The 23432-nt window shown below is 39.1% G+C and overlaps 1 protein-coding gene across 3 annotated transcripts in view; it reads left to right on the top strand.

Annotated features, from left to right (window-relative positions):
• Positions 1–22737, top strand: part of ATG10 (autophagy related 10) — a 104352-nt gene extending 81615 nt beyond the window's left edge. For 2 of the 3 annotated variants that reach the window (XM_082192031.1, XM_082192033.1), the window contains exons 6-9: positions 12116–12184; positions 17486–17583; positions 18583–18698; positions 19884–22737. In XM_082192031.1, the coding sequence (XP_082048157.1) occupies positions 12116–12184; positions 17486–17583; positions 18583–18694 (279 nt within the window). In that variant the 3' untranslated portion in view covers positions 18695–18698; positions 19884–22737. The remainder of the gene's footprint in view (positions 1–12115; positions 12185–17485; positions 17584–18582; positions 18699–19883) is intronic. The other variant, XM_082192032.1, reaches the window with a different exon arrangement.
• Positions 22738–23432: the final 695 nt, after the last annotated feature.

Consider the following 23432-nt stretch of genomic DNA (forward strand, 5'->3'; position numbering starts at 1 on the left):
GTGCCTTGAATGATGGTCATAAGTGCCGCAGGCAACACTGGCCTCTGTCCCTCCTTCTTTCCCTCCCTCCTCTGATGTCCTCTCGTGTCTCTGCCTCTCAAAGCTTTGCACAGCTGTTTGTTGCCTCAGCCCTGGCTACAAGCTCCACAGGTGAATGGTGCCTCTGGGGCTGGCCAGGGGGTGCTGGTTGTCAAGAACTGAGGAGCCTCGGAGTAAGCAAGCAAGGGAGCCCAGCCAGCTAGTCCACCAGCCCTTGCTCTTCGGGATGGATGGACAAATGGGAGGCTAGGCACTGACCACTGGTCTTCTTTGTGCTAGCTGTGTGAAATGACTGCCTGGTATCTGAGTGTCCAAAACTGAAGGGAAGCCTTTCCACAGTGGTGCCCACTGCTGCCTCCCAAGGGGAGTAAGATGGTGGCCTCATGTTCACCTTTGGCCAGTCTCTATTGGGCCACTAAGGCTGGGGGCATCCTCTGTGAGAGGAGGCACCTCTCTTTGGAGTGGGGGGGGCAGCTCAGAGACCAAGGGTGGCAGCAGTGGCTGCCCAGAGGACTCCCAAGGACAGGGGAGAGGAGGCTGAGGGAACACTCCACAAGGGAGGGTGTTCAAAAAAGGGTGAGAGCTGCCAGCTCTGCAGGCAAGGGGTGACATAACTGGGCTCCTGAGCCCCACAGGGGCACTGCAGAAAGAATGTAGTTGGTCAAGGGAGCCGTGGACTCAGAAAGGTTGAAAACCTCTGTATTAGAAGGTAACCGTTATCATAAATGCAGAATTTTCCTTTGTAGAAGTTCTGTAAAATTAAGATGCAATTATTCTAAGATATATATGTATTTTGCAAAACTTGGAAACTAGGGCATTTTCAGACTGTCACTGTTTTGTGAATGGGATTCAGTTATATAGCAGCACATTCAGGCTGCGCAGTTGGTGAATTTTGCACGCTTGCGCAACTAACCCCCCCCCCCGCCCAAACTTGGATCTTTTTTTCTTCAGTAAGGAAAATGATGGGGCAATACACTGTAAAGTGTGGATAATTACTCAACACAATGTCAACACAATGTCATATAACCTCCCCAGAAACAAAAATCAGTTCATCAGACAGTTGACATCAAAGAACATCCCTGCACATTTGTGCAACCAAATCAGGATAAATGTTCAGTTAGCAAGTCATCTGGAAGCAACCATAGACATATTTAAAGGACTTTGTTGGAAAGATTGGAGAGACATTGATTCAAGCGTAGGGTAAAAGGTATAATCCTTAATGAGCCTCCTTCTCACCCCCCCTTCCTCTCATTTGCCTCTGAAAAGCTTGTCTTGGAAGGGAGTCTACAGCAGGCTTTACCACAAGTAGTGGGGGAGAAATTCTCCTGGCTGAGTTTAATCACATCCTGTCGAAAGTGCTTATATGCTAAAATCAGGTGCTTGCCTATTCTTTGACTTGGAAAACTTCCCCTTGAACTTTGTGTAGGGGGTGGTTGTATTTTCTCAGTGTGGAGAAAATACTTCTCTCTGATTGGTGGAAATTGATGGTGCTGCCATAGACATTGGGCAGGTTTTTGGAAGTGCTGCAACATTCTGCATGGTTTGGTATTCTCCCATTGCTTTCTTTGCTTGGTGCCTGATAGTGCACAAATAAGCTTGGTTGAGGTTATTCCAGCATGCACTAGCTGGTGTGGTGGCGCAATTGAATCGCCACTATTAAGAAGCATGGGGAGAAGACACAGATTTCATAGGGAATTTATAAGATGGGTAACCTCAAAATGAATATTACCTTGAGGGTGGGGATATGGAAGATGCAGAATTGAAGATATGTTGAATAAAATGAAAACAGTTGATTTGAGGAAGGCATCTCTTAATTATGTCAAGTGTTCACCGTGATATAGGCAGTAACCAATTTGACACATTTAGCTTTGTAATGTGTTGTCAAAATGGATCAGCGCAGTTTTGAGGAGAGAGAGGCACCATGAGATATCTATATTTATGAGCTGAAATCACCAATTTGCTCTACACAGATTCAGAAACTATTCAGATAATAAAAAACCTAGATGTAAATTAAAACTAATTCTAGATAATCCAGCCTTTGTAAAAAAGATTTCTGTGGTTAAAATTTACAATAATGTAATAAATAATAATGCAATAAAAATACAAAATATGTCTGCTTTCATTTGGCAACTAGAAAACCTATTTGATTTCTTTTTCATTCACTTTCATATAGATACAGAATAAATGCCCTGGTACCCCTGGTTTCTACACCTAAGAATAGTTGTAATAAACTTTTCCTTGAGTAAATAGAGTTCTGAGCAAATGAGCTCATACTCACTAAGGCTTAATCAATAATGGGATATATAATTGAATATACAAAGCTAGTGGTTGAGTAAGCTAATGAGAATGAACAGCTTGAGCCTTTAAATCATCAAGTTGCCAAGAAAAAAAATATAGAATCATAGAACCATTTCACATCTTTGACAAGACTATTGAATTCCTTCAGTGTGATCATCCTTAGACTTATATGTGCCCTCAGTTGCATAGAAATAATACAGTATGTGAATCAGACACACAACCTGGTTATATAAGATAGGTACAAAGGGAACTGTATTCTGTAATAGTTAATTATTATAGGTTTATAATATACCTTCCTTTTTCCCTTTCTCCCCACATTTTCACTTTTTATTTTTATTCTATATTGTTTGTTTTAAGTGTTGTTTAAAAAATGAAATAAAAAGAAAAGTAATACATACACAACCTGGATTAGCCTGGTCCAGGCTAATACTTGGAAATATACATCCCTAACTTGATGGCTACATTCTGAAAAGTAAGGGTGTTTAGGATTATAGCCCAAGTTTAAGGACTGTGGATTATGTGATCTTGGTAGCCTTCTTTTGAGCCTCTAAGAACATGAATTTCTGCAGTCCTGTATATATTCTTCTAATTCATACCAGGGTACTTTCAGGTGGTCACAGGTATAAGCAACCTATAAGGTAGTATTTTAGTGAGAATTTGGTGGTGGCATCAAATGTTTGTTCTAGATGGAAGTATTTGTGCATAGGTAGTCTGTCTGTCTAAGGAAGTGGTGTGTTCTAATGTTCCAATGTTACATAGGGTTATATTTCCTTTAAGGAATAGGTTTGCATTTGAGGGATCCATTTCTATCACTTTGAGTCCTTTTGTGTGGTGTACACTTCACTGGCTTAGGCAAGTATACCAGATGAGTATGTATAATTATTTCACCCCAGAAACTCCCAATTTTCTTGTATGTATGTCAACCATACATGCATGGTTTATGATGCTGGCTTGTTTTAAATCAACCATTAAGATTCACCATGGTTCATTCTCATTTGAAAGTAGCTAGAATCACCAATACCCCTAAGTTTATGATAGCCTCTACTTGTATGAACAATATGTATAATAATTGTTAGAATTAGCTTTTAAAGCACCTTATGATCCTTAAAATTGATTGTACAAAAGGATTATGCCTAACAAGTGATTTTTCTAAATGATTTAACAGATCTGTTGAGCGTATATAATTCCAAGCAGAATCACTTTTTATATTGCCTGATCTAGTTAAGCTGAGGTACATGGACTCAAATGTGATTTAGTCCATAATGTGTAGGTTTCAGTGGCATGCATCCAAATACTTTGGCTGAAAGTATTTTGCATTATGCATTGCAAATAGCATAATAATTGAAGTAGCAATGGGGGGGGGGGAAAGATGCACAGTTTATATATGATGGTGTTTAGACTTCTGTGGGATGGTTCTACTGGTAAGCTGTGTTAAAGGGATTTATAGAACCCTTTTTCTGTTCTCTAATTCTTTGATTGTAACTCTTACCCTGGCAGTAGCTGCAATCCTTAAATGGAGCGGGAGGAATCAACTGAATCAAGAATGATCAGTGATGAACCCAGACTGCAAGACTGAGCCATGTGCCCCTTAAACTGGGGCTGTCAGTGGAACCATTTAACAGAACCATTTAACATACCTGAATTTTAAGAGAATTTGCAGAATATGTATAGTATTTCCATACACATACCACATACCGAGAGAAAAAGTTAGGTTGTAGAATCATAGAATTGTAGAGTTGGAAAGGGTCATCTAGTCCAATCCCCTGCAATGCAGGAATCTCAACTAAAGCATCCATGACAGATGGATCCAAAGTCTACTTAAAAGCATCCAATGAAGGAGAGTTCACCACCTCCTGAGGGAGTCCGTTCCACTGTCAAAACAGGTCTTGCTGTTCGAAAGTTTTTAGTCAGAAACTCCTTTCTTGTATCTTGAAGCCATTGGTACAGGTCCTATCCTCCACAGCAGGAGAAAGTAAATTTGCTCCATCTTTCATGTGACAGCCCTTTAGATATTTGAAGTTGGCTGCATCTGGCTGTTAACCAGAAAGTTGGTGTTTTGAGCCCACCCAGGGATGGCTGTGGACAGGATTCCTGCATTGCAGGGGGCTGAACCTGAGGGTCCCTGTCAACTCTATGATTCTTTGATTCTGTCTCCTCTCCCCACTTTTCCAGGCTAAATATACCCAATTCTCTCAACTGTTCCTCAAAAGGCTTGGCTTCCAGACTGTTTATCATCTTGGTCGCTCTCCTTTGCACACATTCCAGCTTGTATCCTTCTTAAATTGTGGTAGAACTGGACACAGTATTCTAGTATGGTTTGATTTTGACATTTATTTTGTAGCCAAGAGGGCAACAGCATTATTACACAGAAAAGGCTTGCTTACATTAGAAGTGCTTGAGGATTTCATTTGGCCAACATTTTTTTAGTGAACTAGCTTGATTCACATCACATCTAATATGTACAGTTTTACTTGTACTTTTTGTACTTCTCTGTGTCACACTACTTACCTTAAAAAAGTACCAAAATGTGTACAAAATAAATAGGTTGATAAATAGGTTCAAAATGTCAGTTTTCATGCAATTACTTTTAAAAATCACAGATAGAGAAGCAGGACAAAATGGATGTATGAATGAACATGTGTGAAACTGATATGGATCATAAATTAATCAATCAATCAATCAATCAATCAGTCAATTCCTAATTCATATACTTACCAAACTTGCTGACTCTAGCCCAGCTTTTCTCAAACTTGGGTCCCCAGATGTTGTTGAACTACAACTCCCATCACCCCCAGCTAGCAAGGCCAGAGCTCAGGGATGATGGGAGTTGTAGTCCAACAACATCTGGGGACCCACAGGTTGAGAACCGCTGTTCTAGCCCTTTGTGTAATTTATTTAGTAAAATGTGTGACGCTAGATTAGTGGCCCTGTTCATGTATATCCTTGATGAAAGTGTTTATACATAAGTAAATAAATAAATAAATAAATTGGCCTAGTTCAGAAAGGTTTTAGTGATAATTCACATTGGGAAAACGGCAATGTGATTTCATGTGTGCCAGCAGCTTAAAATTCCTGGCATCTCCAGGATTTCTGCCATCAGGGTTGTAAAAGTTCTCTTCCTTAGAACCACATCATTGTAGGCTTAGTTCCCTCCCTACGAACTCTGAAGATATTTCAGTGCTGTGTCATGTCTTTCATGTGAACAGTTACCATCTTGTCCACACCTCTGCAATATCAGCATCAAGTTGCACTATTTTTACATTAATCCAGCTGTTATTCTTTTCACTGTGTGGTTAAGAACCCAAAAGACATGTTCTTTATAGTACAGCAGTAATTCTGTCCATTGCATCACTTAATTTATGGCAGTTTTAACACAAAAATCAATAAACATTATTTCTAAAATGACCAAGTATGTTAATGGTGTGATTTTTTTTCTTAAAGGAAAGAGATTCTTAACTGTTTCTGGAGGGCTTTGATGTAGTGGTGCTGAGGCACAGCAAAGTGACATTGTTGTAGGGAAGTTTTATATCTTAATACTTGACTCATGTGTGGGTAGCTATTCTTAGACATATTCGAGAATTCTGTTAAACGGAAGAGGTTGCATTCAGTATAGTTTAACAGAAGGCTGCTAAATTTTTTTCCTGTGAAATTTCTTTGAGCTATATCAACAGTTGCTATAGAACACTGGCTAGAACTTCTGAAAAAGCTTTTGTAGTATCAATAGAGAAGATCATAAGCGCCATTATTGGTGAACATGTTTTGCCCTCAAAGTTCTTGTTTCCATCATAAGGCAGTTCCGCCGAGTTTGGAAGTATTCAGGTCTAGAGATGGTCATTGGCACCCAGAAGTCTAAAGTCACACCATTCTGCTCTTTTGATGTAAGTTCCATTCTACTACTGCTTCAGGGGATAAACACAGCTACTTGTTCCCACCACTTTATATGACCACAGAATTTTCAGTGGTGCGCGTTGAGTGTTTCAATTTGTGTGGAGACTTGGAATAAGAGTCTGAGTAACAGCCCTTTCCTGGGTATCTGCCTACCACCTTTAAAAAAAAAAGATGAAAGGAAGAGGTACACAATCCTCAGGTGCAGACAATCCTAGTGCAACTCTTCTTTTTAACTGGTAGGGTTTTGATATGTCCAGTGACATAACATGCTGGTGAATATTTTGCTGCTCAATACACCTTTGCTATTACCTTTTCAATTGTCACAATTTTAGCACATTTATTGCTTTTTAGAATTTTAGATTACTGCTAAAGACCTTTTCCTTTTTATATTAAAATGTTAGCACTTAAATGAAAGAGTTGTAAAAGCATAGTGAAAAACTTTATTTTTTCACATTTCTTGGACAGCTCTTTTTAAAAGAAGCAAACGCTTAGCACTAATTAAAAAGGTTTTTTTAAGGGGGCACAGATTTATTAGATTTTTTTTATAAAAAAAGATTTCACAGGTATATTGGGCCTTCTTCACTCAAAGCATCTGTGTCACACCATCAGGCCTAGATGATGAAACATAGCAGGATGTATACACAGATAAGGGCACAATACATACCCCTTGATAGTGTGGAAAGTATTCTGCAATTCTGGTAATTTACAGCAGGAGAGCAGTGATTAGTAGTACTAGGAATCATCTGTCTGGTAGTGGCCTAAGATATTTGTTAACGTGTCAACTTTTCTTGATTTAACAGGATTTTAAAATTTTGCAGGCATCCTAAAACATGTTTTGAAAGATTTTGAAACTTTTACATTTTCTTTTATCAGGTTGTGTTTATACCAAATTCTGCTCCAATATCATTCGTTTCATCCGTACACAGCTTGTTGGATTGTCTTCTTATACCTTAAAAAAACCCCACAACTTCAGAACATATTTTAAGGAGTCATTTAATAAAATGACATGTAAGATACTAAAAGTTGATGGCTAAATTAATTTTATTTTGGCAAGTATTGAAAAATATGTCATCTGTTTATTTTCATGAAAGAATGAGTGATGTGCCAGTTCTGAGAACAAGAGCTAGTCTGCCAATTTTCCAGTATAAACTTTTTTAAAAGTGTTTAATCAGTTATAAACTTAACTGTAACTGAATAGACTGTGTTTCATAGTTGGTTTTGTTGCTGTTGTTGAATTTATGCAGCATCTTCATTGTACTTCTCCATTAAGAATAGAGATCCTTGTTCTTAGGAGTGAAACAGAAAACTAAACAGGAGGGCAAAGAAAAGGGCAATGCCAGTAACAGTTAAGGCTTATCAACAGGGCTATAGTCTACAGATATCAGAGAACTATAACTCCCATCATCCTTGAATATTGGTGAAGTTGGCTAGGACTAATAGCAGTCCAGCAACCTTCGGGAGCAGCACCAGTTTGCCACTCCAACTTACAGAGGAAAGTTATTATTCTATACATGCTAGAAGCAGGTAGTTTTTCAGGGTTTTTGTGTTAATATCTGAAATGCAATTATCACTTTAACAAAATAGCCACTGACATGTATCTCCTGGAGGTGCAAGAAAACTGAGATAGATTGTATGTTGTCATCTTTTTCTTACCAAGTGTCGTGTACTAGCGAAGGGAAGGAGGGTCATAGTCAGCTTGCTATATGGTACCCCAAACAACTGAGTATAGCTCAGTGTTTTCTTCTTTCCACATGCAAGTTGACCATGTTCGCTACAGTCTCATTAATTTTGATACGGATAAATACTCATTTTACAAATATGGTGCATAGGCAATATGAGATCAATGCACTAAGCACTGTTGGATACAGAACGGGATTTAGATCCAATATCACTTTTGCTTGAACCTGGGGAATAAAGATGGGAAAAGAAGGATGGCCACTGTTTCATAAGCACCTCACAGGAAGACCCTGATGAGATCATTTTGTTACAGTAAGTATTGAAAAATAACCAGGTTGCATTTCCCTAGTCCTTGAAAGGTTATCACATAATAAATCTGTTAGTCTTTAAGGTGCCACAAGACTCATTGTTTTTGCTGCAACAGACTAACACGGAATGATGGTACCTTAAAGTTCTGTGCACATGTAGATAACAACAAATGACTTCTATTGCTGAACAAAAGCTCCATCACAGAGTAGTTGGCAATTTGTCATTGTATAAATTTGAATTACAAGTCGGGGGGGGCACAAAGAGAGAGGAGAGAGGCCTCACTGTTTCTATGGCAGCTTCTGATATATTTGCCTTCACTTGATTATCCAGTAGCATTTCAAGTGATGTCTTGCTAGTCTCACTTTTCTAGGTGCAACAATCACAGCAGGGAAATGCGTCTCTATTTTATTAAATCTAATAAAGTGTAGAACAGAAATAGCCAACATGGTACCACATTAGCTCCTTCTTGATAGAGGATAATGTTAAATATTGAGGAGAGACTGTATCTCAGTGCAGAGCACATGTTTTGCATGTACAAGGTCTTAAGTTTGCAACTCCAGTTACAATAAGCTCAGGAGGAGAGCTTCAAAAGTCATCAACCTGAGACCCTGGAGAGTTGCCAGTCAGAATGGGTAATCCTGGGCTAGTTGTAGTCTAAATCAGTATAGGGCAGCTTCATATTTTCAACATGTCTTATCTGAAAAGCAGGATTCTCAAAACAATTTCCTTAGGAATGTGTGCTCCATATATAGTGGCCTTAAATTGAAGCACTCTATTCTGTGTCTTTATACTGCGCTTAGCTTTTCTCCAAAATAAGTATTATAAATATTGTTCAATGTGCACAACATTGTTCCATATGGAAGGAATATGTTATCGCCTCTGGCTGAGACTGTGGCTGCCTTGTTTCTTGAAAACTTAAACAGTTCCTTTCTTTCAAACCTCAGTATTTGATTCAGAGAACATATACAAGGGCAAGGTAGTGAGTCAACAGAGGACTGTTGCCAGAAGCTCTTGATTCGAAGAAGAGCAAAAATGTGCTACCAATCTAATTTGTAATTAAAAAATAAGTTTATGGAGAAAATGAAATAAAGTTTCCCAATTTGCACTTCATTTCCCATTGCAGAAGGATTTGGACTTGGTAGTTTATTATTATTATTATTATTATTTTGTAATGGCTGAAATAGTGAGAGTTCCAGTTTCTTTTCAAAAACAAGCTTCCAAATGATTGAGTGCCGTATTGTGAGGCTAGGCTCTGGTTAAAAAATGAAGCATTCTCCCCTAGTAACAGCAGGGCAGCCTGACTAATGGGAATTGAACATTTCCTTTCCTGTCATGATCCGAACAGAGAGAGGCCTTATTAAGGGTGTCTACTTCCTTTTTTTTTTTAAAGGGATTGTTTAGAAATCTTTATTATTTAAGCAATGTATAGGCAAACATGGCCCTTGTTGGGGTTCTGCTGTTTACCCATCTACTTTAGCAGTCGCTGTGAACTCAGCATTATTGTACTGACTTTGTCTCCTCACTATCTTGGAGCGTTACTTGGAGCATAAGTATTACTATTTGAAATCCCTTCGCTAAATCAAAATTCCATTGCTTTTTTAGACCCCAGCTGAGTGGCGTACCTTAAGCAAACATGTATCAAATTGTATATATGGGTTCTAGAATGATGTGTTGGTGCGGGTTTGAGGGAATATCTGCAGGGGGATGTTTTGGTGGTCAGGCGCATCTAGTCTTTATAGCCAAGCCTTTCCCTACCTGGGCCCTCCAGATGTTGGACCTAAATTCTTAGCAGCCCTAGTCAACAGGACCAATGATAAGGACCAAAACATCTGAAGGGCACCCGATTGGCTATGGCTGCTGTAGTCCATGAATTAGTTCATTTCAACCTTCACTAGTCCAATGTCTATCTGGATGGCAGAATACTGGACACAAACCTGTGTATTTTAATTGCATGTCAATCATCCACTTCTCAGAGTTTTCAGGAAGTAAAGTTTATTATTATTTCCTCCTCTTAGTCTGAAGAATGGCTGAAGTCTCAGGTGGTATTGAAAAAAAATGTTCAGTTACAAACGTTTTCCGCTGCCCTTGATAAAAGTCTTGCCATCCCTCTATGAATGATTTTCATCAAAGCTATATCATGCAAACTGGATGTGACAGAGGATGTTTTGGACAACAATCCCTTTCCACTATAGGAGAAATGGAGAGCCCATAAAGGCTATGATGGATGCTCCAAGGCAGTTTAATGTAGCACTAGAGAAAATAGAAGCCATTACTACTGGAGGAGCTCCAGTTATGACAGGGAAAATAAATGGTGCTGTTACAGGAAATGTACCAACAACAAAATACCTGCTGTTTGGGGGAAGGGAAGTAAAACACACAGTACCAGCTATCCAGAACTAATTACCTTGCTGTAATGCCCAAAAGTGACATTCGTTGTTAATTGAAATTTGACATGGATAATATTTCACATATTATTTTAGGCATTATCTCACTGTGTGCTTAAAGTTATATAACACAGGCTGAAAGTTTTGTTTTGTCAGTGCTAGAACTTAGGCATGGTTTGCTTTCTCTTGGGATGAAAAGAGAGTATTTCATATTTTTCCCCCCATTGAGATCTAGTAGAAATGACATTTTATTTGGTCAATGATAAAAGAAGCATAAGGGACTTGAAACCAGAAAGATTTGTCTTTATTGAATGCTGCTGTTGCACATGCTGGAAAAAGAAGCTTGCCCCATAATGTAATGGCTTTTGGGGCCATCAAACTCCTAGTGTAGGACTGCATTCCTATTTTCAGATTGCAAAACAAAAAGCTTTTTAAAAATATCACAGCTGCTATCTTCCTGTTTTCGCTCTGAATTGCTCTACAGCAGAAGATAAAACTAATTATCATTAGGTTCAATGTGTCATTAAGCATTTCCTGGCTTTCCTTCATAATAAGATCTTTTGAAAAAGAGAGTCAAGCAGAATCTTCTGTCTGACAATCCATGATACAGAAAATGGTGGGAAATCAATTTGCCTGGTAGGTTGGTGGAGGGGAAATTCTAGTAGATCCTTTGTTTCATGTCTATGATTCTGTCACATTCTTTGCAGGGAAATAATGCTTTAAGTTTCAGAAAAGTATTTTCACTTTTTGATGCTTTGTTCCTGTCCAGAAGACGCTTTTGCTCCTGTAAATGTCAGGTTGCCTCCTGCAAAATTCCAACACACATTAATCAGGAAATGTCTACTGCAGTAGCAGTTTCACCCACAAAAGATTAATTTATAACTAAACTAAGTTGATTTTTCATTTAAATAGGTTTGTGCTTGCAAAACTCAGTGTGATTCATGTTTCTTTTCATCACTGATATATAAGCCTGACATCTGGAAACTAAATGCTACTTCGCCTTTGTGGAGAGGATTTCCAGACACGAAAATTAAGGAAACTTCATATAGTAGAAAGTTTTTCAACATATGTATTTTGGCCTTCTTTCTTTGTTTATACAGTCCTCTTTCTATGTCTCTATACTATTTTCTATATCTCAATCCCAGTTGGTGGCTTGGACAAAGAAAGGGGAAGCAGTAGCTTTGGAAACTGCTCTAGGAACTACACGAGCAGCGAGTTTTCCATTATCAATTCCCCAAGCTGCTAACTCTTTCGATAACCTTCATTGCATTGGCAACTATCCACAGCTTGCTTTAGTGTGCCTCCATTTCATTGGTTTAACCTTGGATGTACATCAGACTTTTTAACAACTCACAAACAAAAGGACATGGTTGAGCTTATCATATAAAAGTCTTAGCACAAAAGTTTGAAAAATATAGCTTTCTTCCAAACTACTTGAGTGTTGAGTGTAAACTAAAGTAGCAACTTTGAGGGATTGATATAGTCAGTCAAAAGTAAAAATCTGCATTTTTTTGTTTCAGAATAGTCTTGATTCAAAGGCAATCATGTTTACATGTACCAAAGGGAGGGTAGGCTTGCTGCTGAATGAGGTAAATTATCTGTATGATGTGTCTGATGTGTGCTCCAGAGTGCACAATAGGGATCACTCAGCCTATAAAGAGAAGACTTACCTGGATCTGAAATATATTTCATTTATGAATCATTTCCTGTGAAACATCCCAAAGTGATTCAACAATTTTAACAGTAAAAATGTATCTAAAAGCAATTTCAAGCCTAATACAGAGACTGGGGAAAGAATCTCCACTTAAAAGTGTTGTTGGAAAAAGAAGTTATTTAATAGGTGCCGGAAATATAATAGAGGTACCAGCTCTTTGATACATAACAGGAGAGAGTTTCAAAAAGCAGGTATTTCCATACTAGAGGTCTGATTCCTACATTTGTATGGGCTCTCTTGCAGAGTGCAGTCATCATTTGATTATATAAGTAGTTAAGTGATCTTCTAGGTAAAGGTAAAGGTAAAGGTACCCCTGCCCGAACGGGCCAGTCTTGACAGACTCTGGGGTTTGTGCGCCCATCTCACTCAAGAGGCCGGGGGCCAGCGCTGTCCGGAGACACTTCCGGGTCACGTGGCCAGCGTGACAAAGCTGCATCTGGCGAGCCAGCGCAGCACACGGAACGCCGTTTACCTTCCCGCTGGTAAGCGGTCCCTATTTATCTACTTGCACCCGGGGGTGCTTTCGAACTGCTAGGTTGGCAGGCGCTGGGACCGAGCAGCGGGAGCGCACCCCGCCGCGGGGATTCGAACCGCCGACCTTTCGATCGGCAAGCCCTAGGCGCTGAGGCTTTTACCCACAGCGCCACCCGCGTCCCTGTGATCTTCTAGGTAGTGTGGTGTAATTATTAGAGTGCCTGACTAGGATCTGGGAAACCAGGGCTCAAATCTCCACTTGGCCATGAATCTCACTGGGTGGCAGTGAGCCACTAACTCGACTCTCAGGTTGTTGTGAGGATAAAATGGGAAGGAAGAGAACTATGTATGGCACCTTGAGCTCCTTGGGGGAAAGGGGGGCTATAAATGTGATACATAATTAAATAACTAGATATCTAAACTGGGTCTCAAACTGTATAGGCCTTTGTACACCAGTACCAACACCTTATACTTAGCCTGGTAGCTAATTGGTTGCCAGTGCAATTCTTTTAGTGGTGGCGTAACATGGTGGCAGTATTCTGCCCTAGTGAGCGGTCAAACTGCTGCATTTTGCACTAGCTGCAGCTTCCAAGCCAACCTCAGGGGCAGCCCCACATAGAGTGCATTGCAACAATCCAATCTGGAGGTTGCCAATTCATGGTGTTGCAGTCCAAAAATTGCCATAACTAGTTTTTTAAAAAATAAAAATCAGCCAGAGCTCATAAAAGGCACTCAGGTCACCTGGGCATGTCACTTTACAGAGATGAATTGAACCTACTCCTTCAGGGGCAATTGGCAGTAATTGACCCCAAGACTTTGAACCTACTCCTTCAGGAGTGATTTACAATAATTTACAATAATTGATAAAATTGCAAGGTAAGTAGGTGTGTATGTGTGTGAATGAGGGGGAGAGGGAAAGAACTTGAAGAAGAGTTGATGTGTTCATATTCACAGCGCAACAAGACATGGGCAAGACATAACTGGAATGTGTGCATAAGTAGGGACACAGTGTTATTATTTAATACCGTTGATGTCATGCACACTATCCAATAGATTTCTGTGACTTTTGTTCCATCCTTTTCTAGACAGCATTCCATATTCCAGCGACCCTGCTAGTTCAGGAGAAAATCTTATTTTCCCAGTAACAATATATTTAGTTTGAACTGTGGGAAAATGCAATATCCTTGACACAGAAAATGGTGTATAATAGCAGGATGACCTTCATTATATCAGAGCCATTATCTGATGAAACAAGATAAAGACACTATGCTGGGTACAGATACTCAAGATGTAGGTCAAAGAAAATGTTTGGGGAAAGGTTGTCAGTTCATTGTTTTAGTGCAACAGTGTTCTGACTGTTGGTAGCCTAGAATTAGATTAACAACAACATGTTAAAACAACAACAACAAAGTATCTAAATATACATACTGTAAAACTAAGGAGATTATATTATTTTTTGTTGTGTGAATAGTCTTAATGTTACATTTTTGTGAAAATTCAGCATGTGAAATTGCTTTTGTGTCTAGATGGAAAATCAGGAATTCTAACAAAAATCTGAATGTGCATGTTATTGGTTAAGCTGATCATGGTGTTTGTGTGTGTAATTAATATTCAGTATCTTCAGCAAAACATTGCTAACAAAGTAGTGTGTATTGTATGTCAGTAAGCATCCTATATTGAGGGAAAGAACCCATCACATCAGTGATGGCGTTCCAACTTTACAGAGTGTAGGAGGGCAAGTACCTGCCTCAGCAGCTTATAACCTGCAATTCAGTAGAGCTGGAAGGGGCAGGAAGTGTATGCAAGTTGAGTTAACTGTAAGGAATGGGAACAAGGTGGTTGTGCCAAAGGCATTATAGAAATTATCCGCAAAGCTGTTAGCTGCCTAGGACAAAGGTGCTTCTCTTTGTGGCATCCCATCAGTAATGCTAATGAAGCCAGTGAGACCACAATATTTGTGTCTCTCTGATATTAGAGCATATTAGCCAGTGTCCTCGAGAGAAGAGACAAGCAGAGAGGAAAGATGAGAGAGGCGAGATCTAGAAGCACATGGGAAGTATAAATAGATTATATAGGGGAACTGGAAAGCCACCAGGAGAGAGAATTGATGGCACCATGGCTTCTCAGGCTGACTTTCTAGTTTGAAGATAGGATAGCTACCTGCTAGCTGTGTTATAATTTGTGTTTGTTAATTTTTTGTCATTGGTAAAACTCTTGTTGCCAGTTCCAGGACATAGTCTTTTTCAGAAATCTGTCTTTGCTAGAAGTATTTTCATACATTTCAGATTCAGTCTAACAGCTGAGTGAAATAATATATTTTCATTCAGATTGGCATTTACTTCATAATACAGAATGGCATCAGTTCACTAGCATGGATAGCAGATGGTAGCATACTTGCATGAATTGGTAGTTTGGGCTGTCTTCAGGATTAAAATAAAAGGAGCACCAACAATTTTTAGTGTTCTTCTACATAAATTTTGTTGAATTAATAAATTTTGTGAATTTCCATTGACAAAAGGCTCTTTGATCCAGTGGAGATTTATGTGAGTGAAAAGGGGGGTGGAGTATTTTCCACAGATCCTCCCTTTCTCCTACAGTCTTCCCCACACTACTTCCCAAATTGTTCTCAATCCTCTGGAGTAGATTTGTTTGGGGCAGGACAGAGATACAAAGGGAAGGGGAAATTAGCAACAAAGTCCATTTTAGTATTTCGGGTCTAAACATGGGATTACATGTTTGCAGAATTCCAGTTTCTGGCTGGCAAGTCAGTCTTGAAGGTTGGCACTTGCTGCATTTTGTTTCATTGTGTAATCAGACATGGAAATCAGTCCTGGGTCTACAAAAGTGTAGCTGGTAAACTGAGATCTGTAGCAGTGCAGATGTAGGCTGTGCTTTAATGTGAAAGAACATTCATTGGTTTCAATGTACATGTAAGTTGGTGAATAGAGAAAGCATTAGTATTCAATCTTACAGATGGCCAGATAATTTACTTTCCAGCCTTCCTTAACCGGGTGGCTGTGCTGGCTGGGTCTGATGGGAGTTGTAGTCCCAAACACCCATATGGCATGGGTTGGAGTGCTGGGAGGCTGGTCTAGACTGTAGTCGTATTTGACATTCTTGTTATTTGTTTGGAATGTATTTTTTTAGGCTTGAAGTATGCTAGGCTCCAGTTTAAAATCATTACATTTGATGTGTGTGTGTGGAGGGGGCAGGTCACTGTGGAGCATAAAGGTAGCCTCAAAATGTCTTTCTAGGGAATATTGTTGTACTGCAGGAATGCATTAAAAAATAACTCTTGTTGTGAACCAAATGCAAATTCTTGAAATCCAACAGTGACTAATATTCTTAGACAACTCTCATACTGCTGTAGAAGAGTTCAGTGGATCCAGCATGGAACAGACCAAATTATGGAAATAAACATGGAATTTGTGGTACCTCTATAATTCCCTCTCCATACCTTCAAGAGAATAAGTTCTTTAAGGATTACATGTTTTTATTTATCCAGCAATTCTAATCCCTTATTTAATCCCTTTAATTTGTGTTTTCCCCAATAGCTTATTTTCTCTTGTATAGTCTTTATAAAGTGATACTCTAACATGAGCTGGTGTTCTTAAATATCTTCAGGGTGTTCTCAAAGTGTACTCATCGTACTATTTTTAATATAGACTATCTATTTAATCATCTGGCCTAATATCCAGATGATTCACTACTGTGATTGCACATAGTTATAATTCGTTGGCACACTGAATCCCTGAGGCCTAAGGCTGCTTTCTGCATGTACATACTAGACTTGGGAACTGCTAAAATATTAACAAATGGCAGAAAACCTGCATACCCAGAGAACCCAGTAGAGGTCTTAGATAGCTTGATACTGTGTAAATTCATGTTTAGTAATAAATTAATAAAGTTTATTGTGCTTCTTTAAAAATGTTTATATCATTCATAGCTTTGTATAATTGGTATCTCTCTTCCTGTGTCAATATGCTAAATTGTGTTGGATTATAGCTTGATTATATAAATTTAGTTTTAACATAGGTCACTTTGATCACTGTTCAAAGTCTAATGAGGATACTCAAAGGACTGTCTCCTTCCATACATTCCTGTCTGCTCAGTGAGATCAACTGGTGAGATACATCCAAAGTGCCATTGGCAAGAACGTGTAAAAGTGCCTTCTCTGTTATTGTGGAACTCTTTGCCCTGGAAGATCTAGCTTACCATCATCACTATGATGCTATTCCAGTGCTGTTTGAAGATGTTTTTGTTTCAGCAGACTTTCAACCTGGCTGGAGTCTGATTATGCCTGGATTTCTCACTTTTGGTGCTTTTATCTACTGGACCTTTGTGTTCTAACTTGTTTGTGTTTTGTTGTTAAGTTTAAAATGTTTATTTTTTTTAAAAAAGAATGTTAATTGCCTTGGGTGTTTCCGTTATTAATATTTCTGTAGAGAAGTGAATATGACACATAAATAAATGAGTGTAATCTATCAGAAAGAATATTGGTCTTGGATTTAGAAGTCCTAGTCTAAAGTCTTAGATTTAGATTTATTGGTGTTTTGCAAGTTGCTATCGCTTAACCTTCCATTCCTCATCTGTAAAATGAGAACCTTAAGAACTTAACATTACAAATGCAATAATGATTATAAACTACTTTGGATACTGAAAGTGCTATATAAATAATATAAGCATGGCTGATCTTTTTCAGGAGCATCCCTTGCTTGGACAGCCTTTCTTTGTTCTTCATCCTTGCCGGACAAATGAATTTATGTCTGCGGTGTTATCCAGTTCGTATAAACAAAGCAGGCAAGTAGTATCAGTGTGAGGTTTATTAGGTTCCCATATTCACCCTAAATAACCAAGTAAAAGTGTACTGTTGTAGCCAGACAAACTCAGGTTAGAAATAAGGCACAATTCTTTAAACTTGTTCTTTATCTTATACTGTAGTAAACCTGGGGGTGTTGCTGATAGTCCTTGGACATTTTAGGAGGTGTTTCTCAAATTTCATGTTCATAATATTTACTTGGTCTTCTTTGTTATTAATGTGTGGACTAGGCTCCTCTGGAATTTCTATGATTAAAAGACTTGAGTGGAAAATATAATCTGCTGGGGCTTCTTATGGCCTCTGGCTACTCATGTATGACCCAGGGAATTCTGAGAATTTGTTTTCATTTCTTCTTCTTCAAAAGAATTGTTTGACTGTATGGTTTCAAAGATAAATGTGTGATGGGAGACAAGATTACAAGCAAGGTCTGATCTTCTAGCTTCCATGATTTGGAACTCGAGATACCCTTTCCCTAATTACTTCAGTGATTTAGAGGGACTCTGCTTAGAATATGCTAATATTTTGCAATGCTGTACCCACTGAACCCAACCTTGCAGGTCTTCAGAAGATTGTGTAAAATGTTCTTGTTTAAACAGGCTTTATGCTAGACCTAGTAGATTTGATTTGGGAGTATGTTTTTTAGATCTGTTGAGATGATTCATTGACAGTTCATTGTGTTGTTCTTTGTTTCATTTCTTTGGTTGCAGCTTTTATTATGTATAGATATTCTTTGTTTATAAGGAAAATCATTTTTTCTGGATTTTTACGACCTTAAAGTTGGCGGTTTCAGATTATTGTTACACAAAACTTGGAATGTCAGAACTTCCGTTTAGGGCATTTTGGGATTTCCCCCTCCTCCATAGTAATGATGTGTGCAATGTTGTATCAATTTTATAAAAATTGGTAGCCATTTAAAATTATATCCAAGCTTTTAAAGACAGCTGGAGTGTAAAAAAAGCTATTTTCTTTTTGCTTTGTAGGAATACAAACTATATTATTTCATGGCTGAGTATCGTAGGCCCAATGGTGGGTCTCAATCTGCCTCTGAGTTATGCAAATGCCAATTCTGAGCAGACTACAAGTGCTGACTAAAGAGGTAAAAAAATATTACTTAAAATTTCATATTTAAAAGCCATGTTACTCTTTTCCAATTTGTTAAATATTCTTCCGGATCCGATTATCAATGCTTAAAATATAACACTGTTTTTGTTTGTTAATATCTTCATCATCACCTTAAACCTTAAACTTGTGCATCCTTTTTATTTCTGAAGTTAGCAATTGCAGATTATTATAGTACAAGTACTTCGCATCTACCAGCTAAGATGTCTGTGATGGTGATTGGCATTCTGGCTTAGGATACTTCATCTCACACACACCCTCCCCCATGCATATTTTATCACCATTTTAAAAAAAATTGTATTTTTCTTCTTCTGTAACTTTTGTTGTACACCACCCTGATACTTTGTACAAGAGTGAACACACACACACACACACACATGTAAAACCTATGGGGAACATGTGGTTATCCAGAAATTGCAGGTCTTCAGCCGCTATCCTTTGTGGTCATTTGCCATGTTGGCTGGGGCTAATGATGGTTAGAAACCAATGCTACTTTTCATGTAAAAATGGTGCCCAGAGTGTCATTTGCTTTTCCTTTGGTTGTATGACTTGTGCAATTGGTTCTGTAGACATTCCTCAACTGTAAAACGCATTAAATATACAGTGGTACCTTGAGTTAAGAACTTAATTTGTTCTGGAGGTCCGTTCTTAACCTGAAACTGTTCTTAACCTGAGGTACCACTTTAGCTAATGGGGCCTCCCACTTCTGTTCTCATCCTGAAGCAAAGTTCTTAACCTGAGGTACTATTTCTGGGTTAGCGGAGTCTGTAACCTGAAGCGTCTGTAACCCGAGGTACCACTGTATATTGAAGGGCATTCTCTTTAGTTGTGCTGCTTCTGTGGAATCCCATCCCCCTGTAACAACAACTGGCATTTTGGGAATTTGATTATGTGGGGTGGGGCTTACTTGCCTCCCCTAATATTTTATTCAAGTTGGCACCCCTGCTACTTATACCCGAGCACTTTTTCTCTGCAGTGAAGCAGTATATTGAAACACTGCCAATAACCATTCTAGTAGCTGAAGGAGAGGTCACCAAAAAAATCATTTAAAAAAAATCAAAATCAGGAGTGACTTAATTTAAGCAAGTCTAGTGCATGCTGATATATCCATCCTGTTCCAGTTCCCAACCTTTGATTCTGCTTTTCATTATTTCTGTTTCAGATTCTGAACAGGAGCATGGGTATTGGCGAAGCATAAAGATGTCCCACCAGTCCTGTAGCTCAGCTCAGACAGGAAACTGAGGATAACATCAACATCACCACAAGAAGCCTAAGCAGAGGCTATGGTTCATTAACATCCATGTGTTAATTATAACCAAGTCTTAGGAAGCAATTCTAATTGCAACAAGTATGTTACATGGTCTTGGCAGGAAAGAAATGTCTGTTCTCTTTTCCCAAACCTGATACAGTAACTATTTTGGGGTAACTTATTTCTGAAGTAATTCACAAAGTATATCCACAAAAAGACAACATTGGTGATTGTCAAAGGAATTTAAAGTTTCTACCTACCTTAGCTTCTTCTGTTGCTTTCAGCTGCTTCTATGAAAAGGAATAATTTTGTAGGAAATGGTTCCCTTGCTGCTGTTTTGCCTTGGCTTAGACCCATTAGCGACATTTATAAGTTACCAATACACAGATTGCGTCACACATTACAGAAAACACTTTCCTTGAAGAATCAGCATGAAACTGCTGCTGCGCTCTTCGTGTGTTAGGATCAGACATGGTGTTTATAGGCTTCATACACATGAACATCTAGAACTGGCTGTGAGTTCTCACGTAGTCTGTACACACAGTCATATGCACGTAGCAATGCACACATTTGACTTGGGACCAAACTGGGTATGATGTGGCAGTCACAATTGTTGTTTATGTGTCTTCCCTGAGTAAAGGTGTGTAATTTTTTACCTCAGAGGTGCTGTGCAGTATGAGCACTTCCTTTTTATTACCTTTTCACAGTCACCTAAACACTTTAGCCCTCAGATTTGTTCCAATACCAGAAGTGAGCCAGGCTGTTGGGACGGGACTGGGGTGTGTGTGGATTGGCATGAAGGCAGTTTCACCTTTGTACCTCTCTGATACTACAATTAAACTTCACCACCGGCCTGTCATTATATGTGAAACAGGAAACATGGCTGCTGGTTTCCCACCTAGTTTGTTTCATGTTATTTCTACAGTGAAGCATTTTCCATGTAGGAAAAATGTAATGTTAAAAGTTGACCCTAAATTAAGCTGTCTTGGCTTTAAAATGGCCCTCAATGTTTTGCGTCACTTCCCCCCTGCCTTCTCTTTGTGCTGCCTTTCTCCTCAGAGTAGGCTTCGTAAAAAGTACAGCTGCATTGAGAACCTGTTTAATACCAAGTATCTTCAATTAGGACTCTGCTAAATGCCCAATAATAGTCTTCATGTTACATATGTTTATCTGGCTTATCCATTCAAGAGGTTAATTAACAGTTAATATATGAAATCAATTAGCAAAAAACGTCCAGATATTAATTTCACTTCCATTTAAATCAGTCACTGCTCTATTAATGTCAGTCACGTTGCTGAGATGCATCATAGCAGAGATATACCTCTTAGTTTCCCTCCCACTGTCCTGGACAGACTACACACAATGTGTATTTGTTACTGCATTGAGTGGGTGTTATTTAAAAGAATAAGGAATATAAAGATGACTAACAATTCCAGTGTTGCATTGTTGAAGTTAAAAGTAAAGACTCCAAAGTTCACTAACTGGTAATATATGGCAGCAGCTTTCTTCGTAATATTAAAAAAATGGTTTAGCTTCCACTTAAGGTAGTTTAGTGGGTTTTATGTTAACTTCGGCTTGTACTGGTCTTTGGTTCATGAATAAAGACTACACCTTACGTTACCTAGGTAAGTCTCCACTATTATTAAGTGGATTCCACATGAATAATTATAGCCACCACAGTGAGAAGTGTTACTCTGGCCCAGTTTGCATGTGACTTTAAACCATACACTTCAATTTATTGTCAATGAACAGGAAGTTTGTGTGTGCTGTTCAAACGTTTGTGCTTCACTCCTCTCCTGCTCCTGATGCCAGGAAACAAGCCACAGACTGGCATGTGAACCAGAGGCGTAGCGTGGGGGGTGCTGTGGGGGCCATGGCCCCAAGCGCAATTTTGAGAGGGGGCGCAAACAGGTGCCCCCACAGCAGGCTCCTTCAACAGAGCCTGGCTCTGCGCCAGAAGGAGCTGCGCCTTGACTGCGATGCTTGTGCCTGGTGCAGCTCTGCTCCCTGGGTCAGGTCTGACCTGGTGGCAGAGAGCAGGAGGGTAGTGGGCAGCAACTTCCCTACCACTCTCCTACCCTGAACTGTGGTGCAAGGGAGGGTGCCCTCCGTGCCTTGCCCCCCCCCCATGGGTGTGCCCACCCCGGACTGCACTGACCGATGTGAACCCAGGCTTCTGGTCTGTTTCAACCAAACAAACCACCAGTAGAAGCCAGGGTTTGGTCTTGGCTACCTGCTTGTGGTGTGTTTGGGGAAGAACAACTGCTCCGTGCAAGAATAGTAGGAGCTGTGTTTCCCTGTGGCTCCCTCCAGATGTTGTGAACTCAAGTGACTCTTGGACATTTTGACTCGGCCTGGTGGGAGTTGGAGTCCCAGACATCCAGAGGGCACCAAATTGAGGAGGGCTATATTAGAGGATATGAACATGAGCAGCTGACCTAAACCAGTTGATGAAGCTAGGGATACTGCATCTGAACTTTGCCTTAGTCCAAGTAGCCCAGCATAGTATACGCTTAGTGGTAGTGACTTTCCATGGTATCAGAAAAAGAGGAGTCTTCTCATGGCGCCTGTTAAAACAACAATTTTAAAAAAATAAAATAAAATGGAGAAGCTGGGACCTTCTGCATGCAAAGCATATGTTCCAGCATTAACTTTTGATGTCTCAACCAAAGAGAACAGGATTGCAAGCTACGCAATGAAGTGTTTTGTACAGTTCCTTCCTCTCACATCTAAAAGCAAAATAAATTACACAAAGCAAGCAAATAAACGATTTGTATTATTTGTGGGAGTAACACAATTTGGTTTCATGCAAATTTTGGATTTGTTTTTTGTTTTAGTCTAAAGTATGCACAGCCTTCTATTTTGCCAATATTTTTCACTTTTAAAGGAGTGCTATTTCTCAAGAAAATGATACAGTTTTATATGTTCCATTTATGAGGGCAAGATGTTTGGCACAGTTCCACTACCCTTCTCCTGGTTCAATAGAGTTCAGACAGTCACCTGGGATTTTCCTTAAGTATGAGGAATTTAACCAGTGGCCTAATGCCAGTGTTTTCAGATTAAGAAGTTCTAGTTTGCTTATAGCCATCAGTGAAAATGTAGAACTTCTGCTTACATATTTTAGGATTACTATTTAATTCTTTTTCCATTCTGATGCAAAAGGATCTAGCTTGTCAGACTATCTAACAATAAGTCAGCCGTTCAATGGTGTATCTTCATCACTGGCAACAACCAACAAAACCCATTTTCGGAACTTTATACTAGTGATTCAAGCCATTTGAGTGCCTTTTTATTCATGTTAGGTCACAATTCAACTAGTCAGTCATGGCTGCGAAGCAAGAATTGAGACAAAGAAAACATTTCTTCTATGGCTTCTTCATTTTCCTCCCTCCCAGAGAAGTTTCTTTAGCAAAGCTAATTTGTATCTCTTTTCAAGATTTTATCTTTTAACACAAAACTAAA

The sequence above is a fragment of the Podarcis vaucheri genome (assembly GCF_965113315.1).
Source record: "Podarcis vaucheri genome assembly, chromosome: 11".
Lineage (NCBI taxonomy): Eukaryota > Metazoa > Chordata > Lepidosauria > Squamata > Lacertidae > Podarcis > Podarcis vaucheri.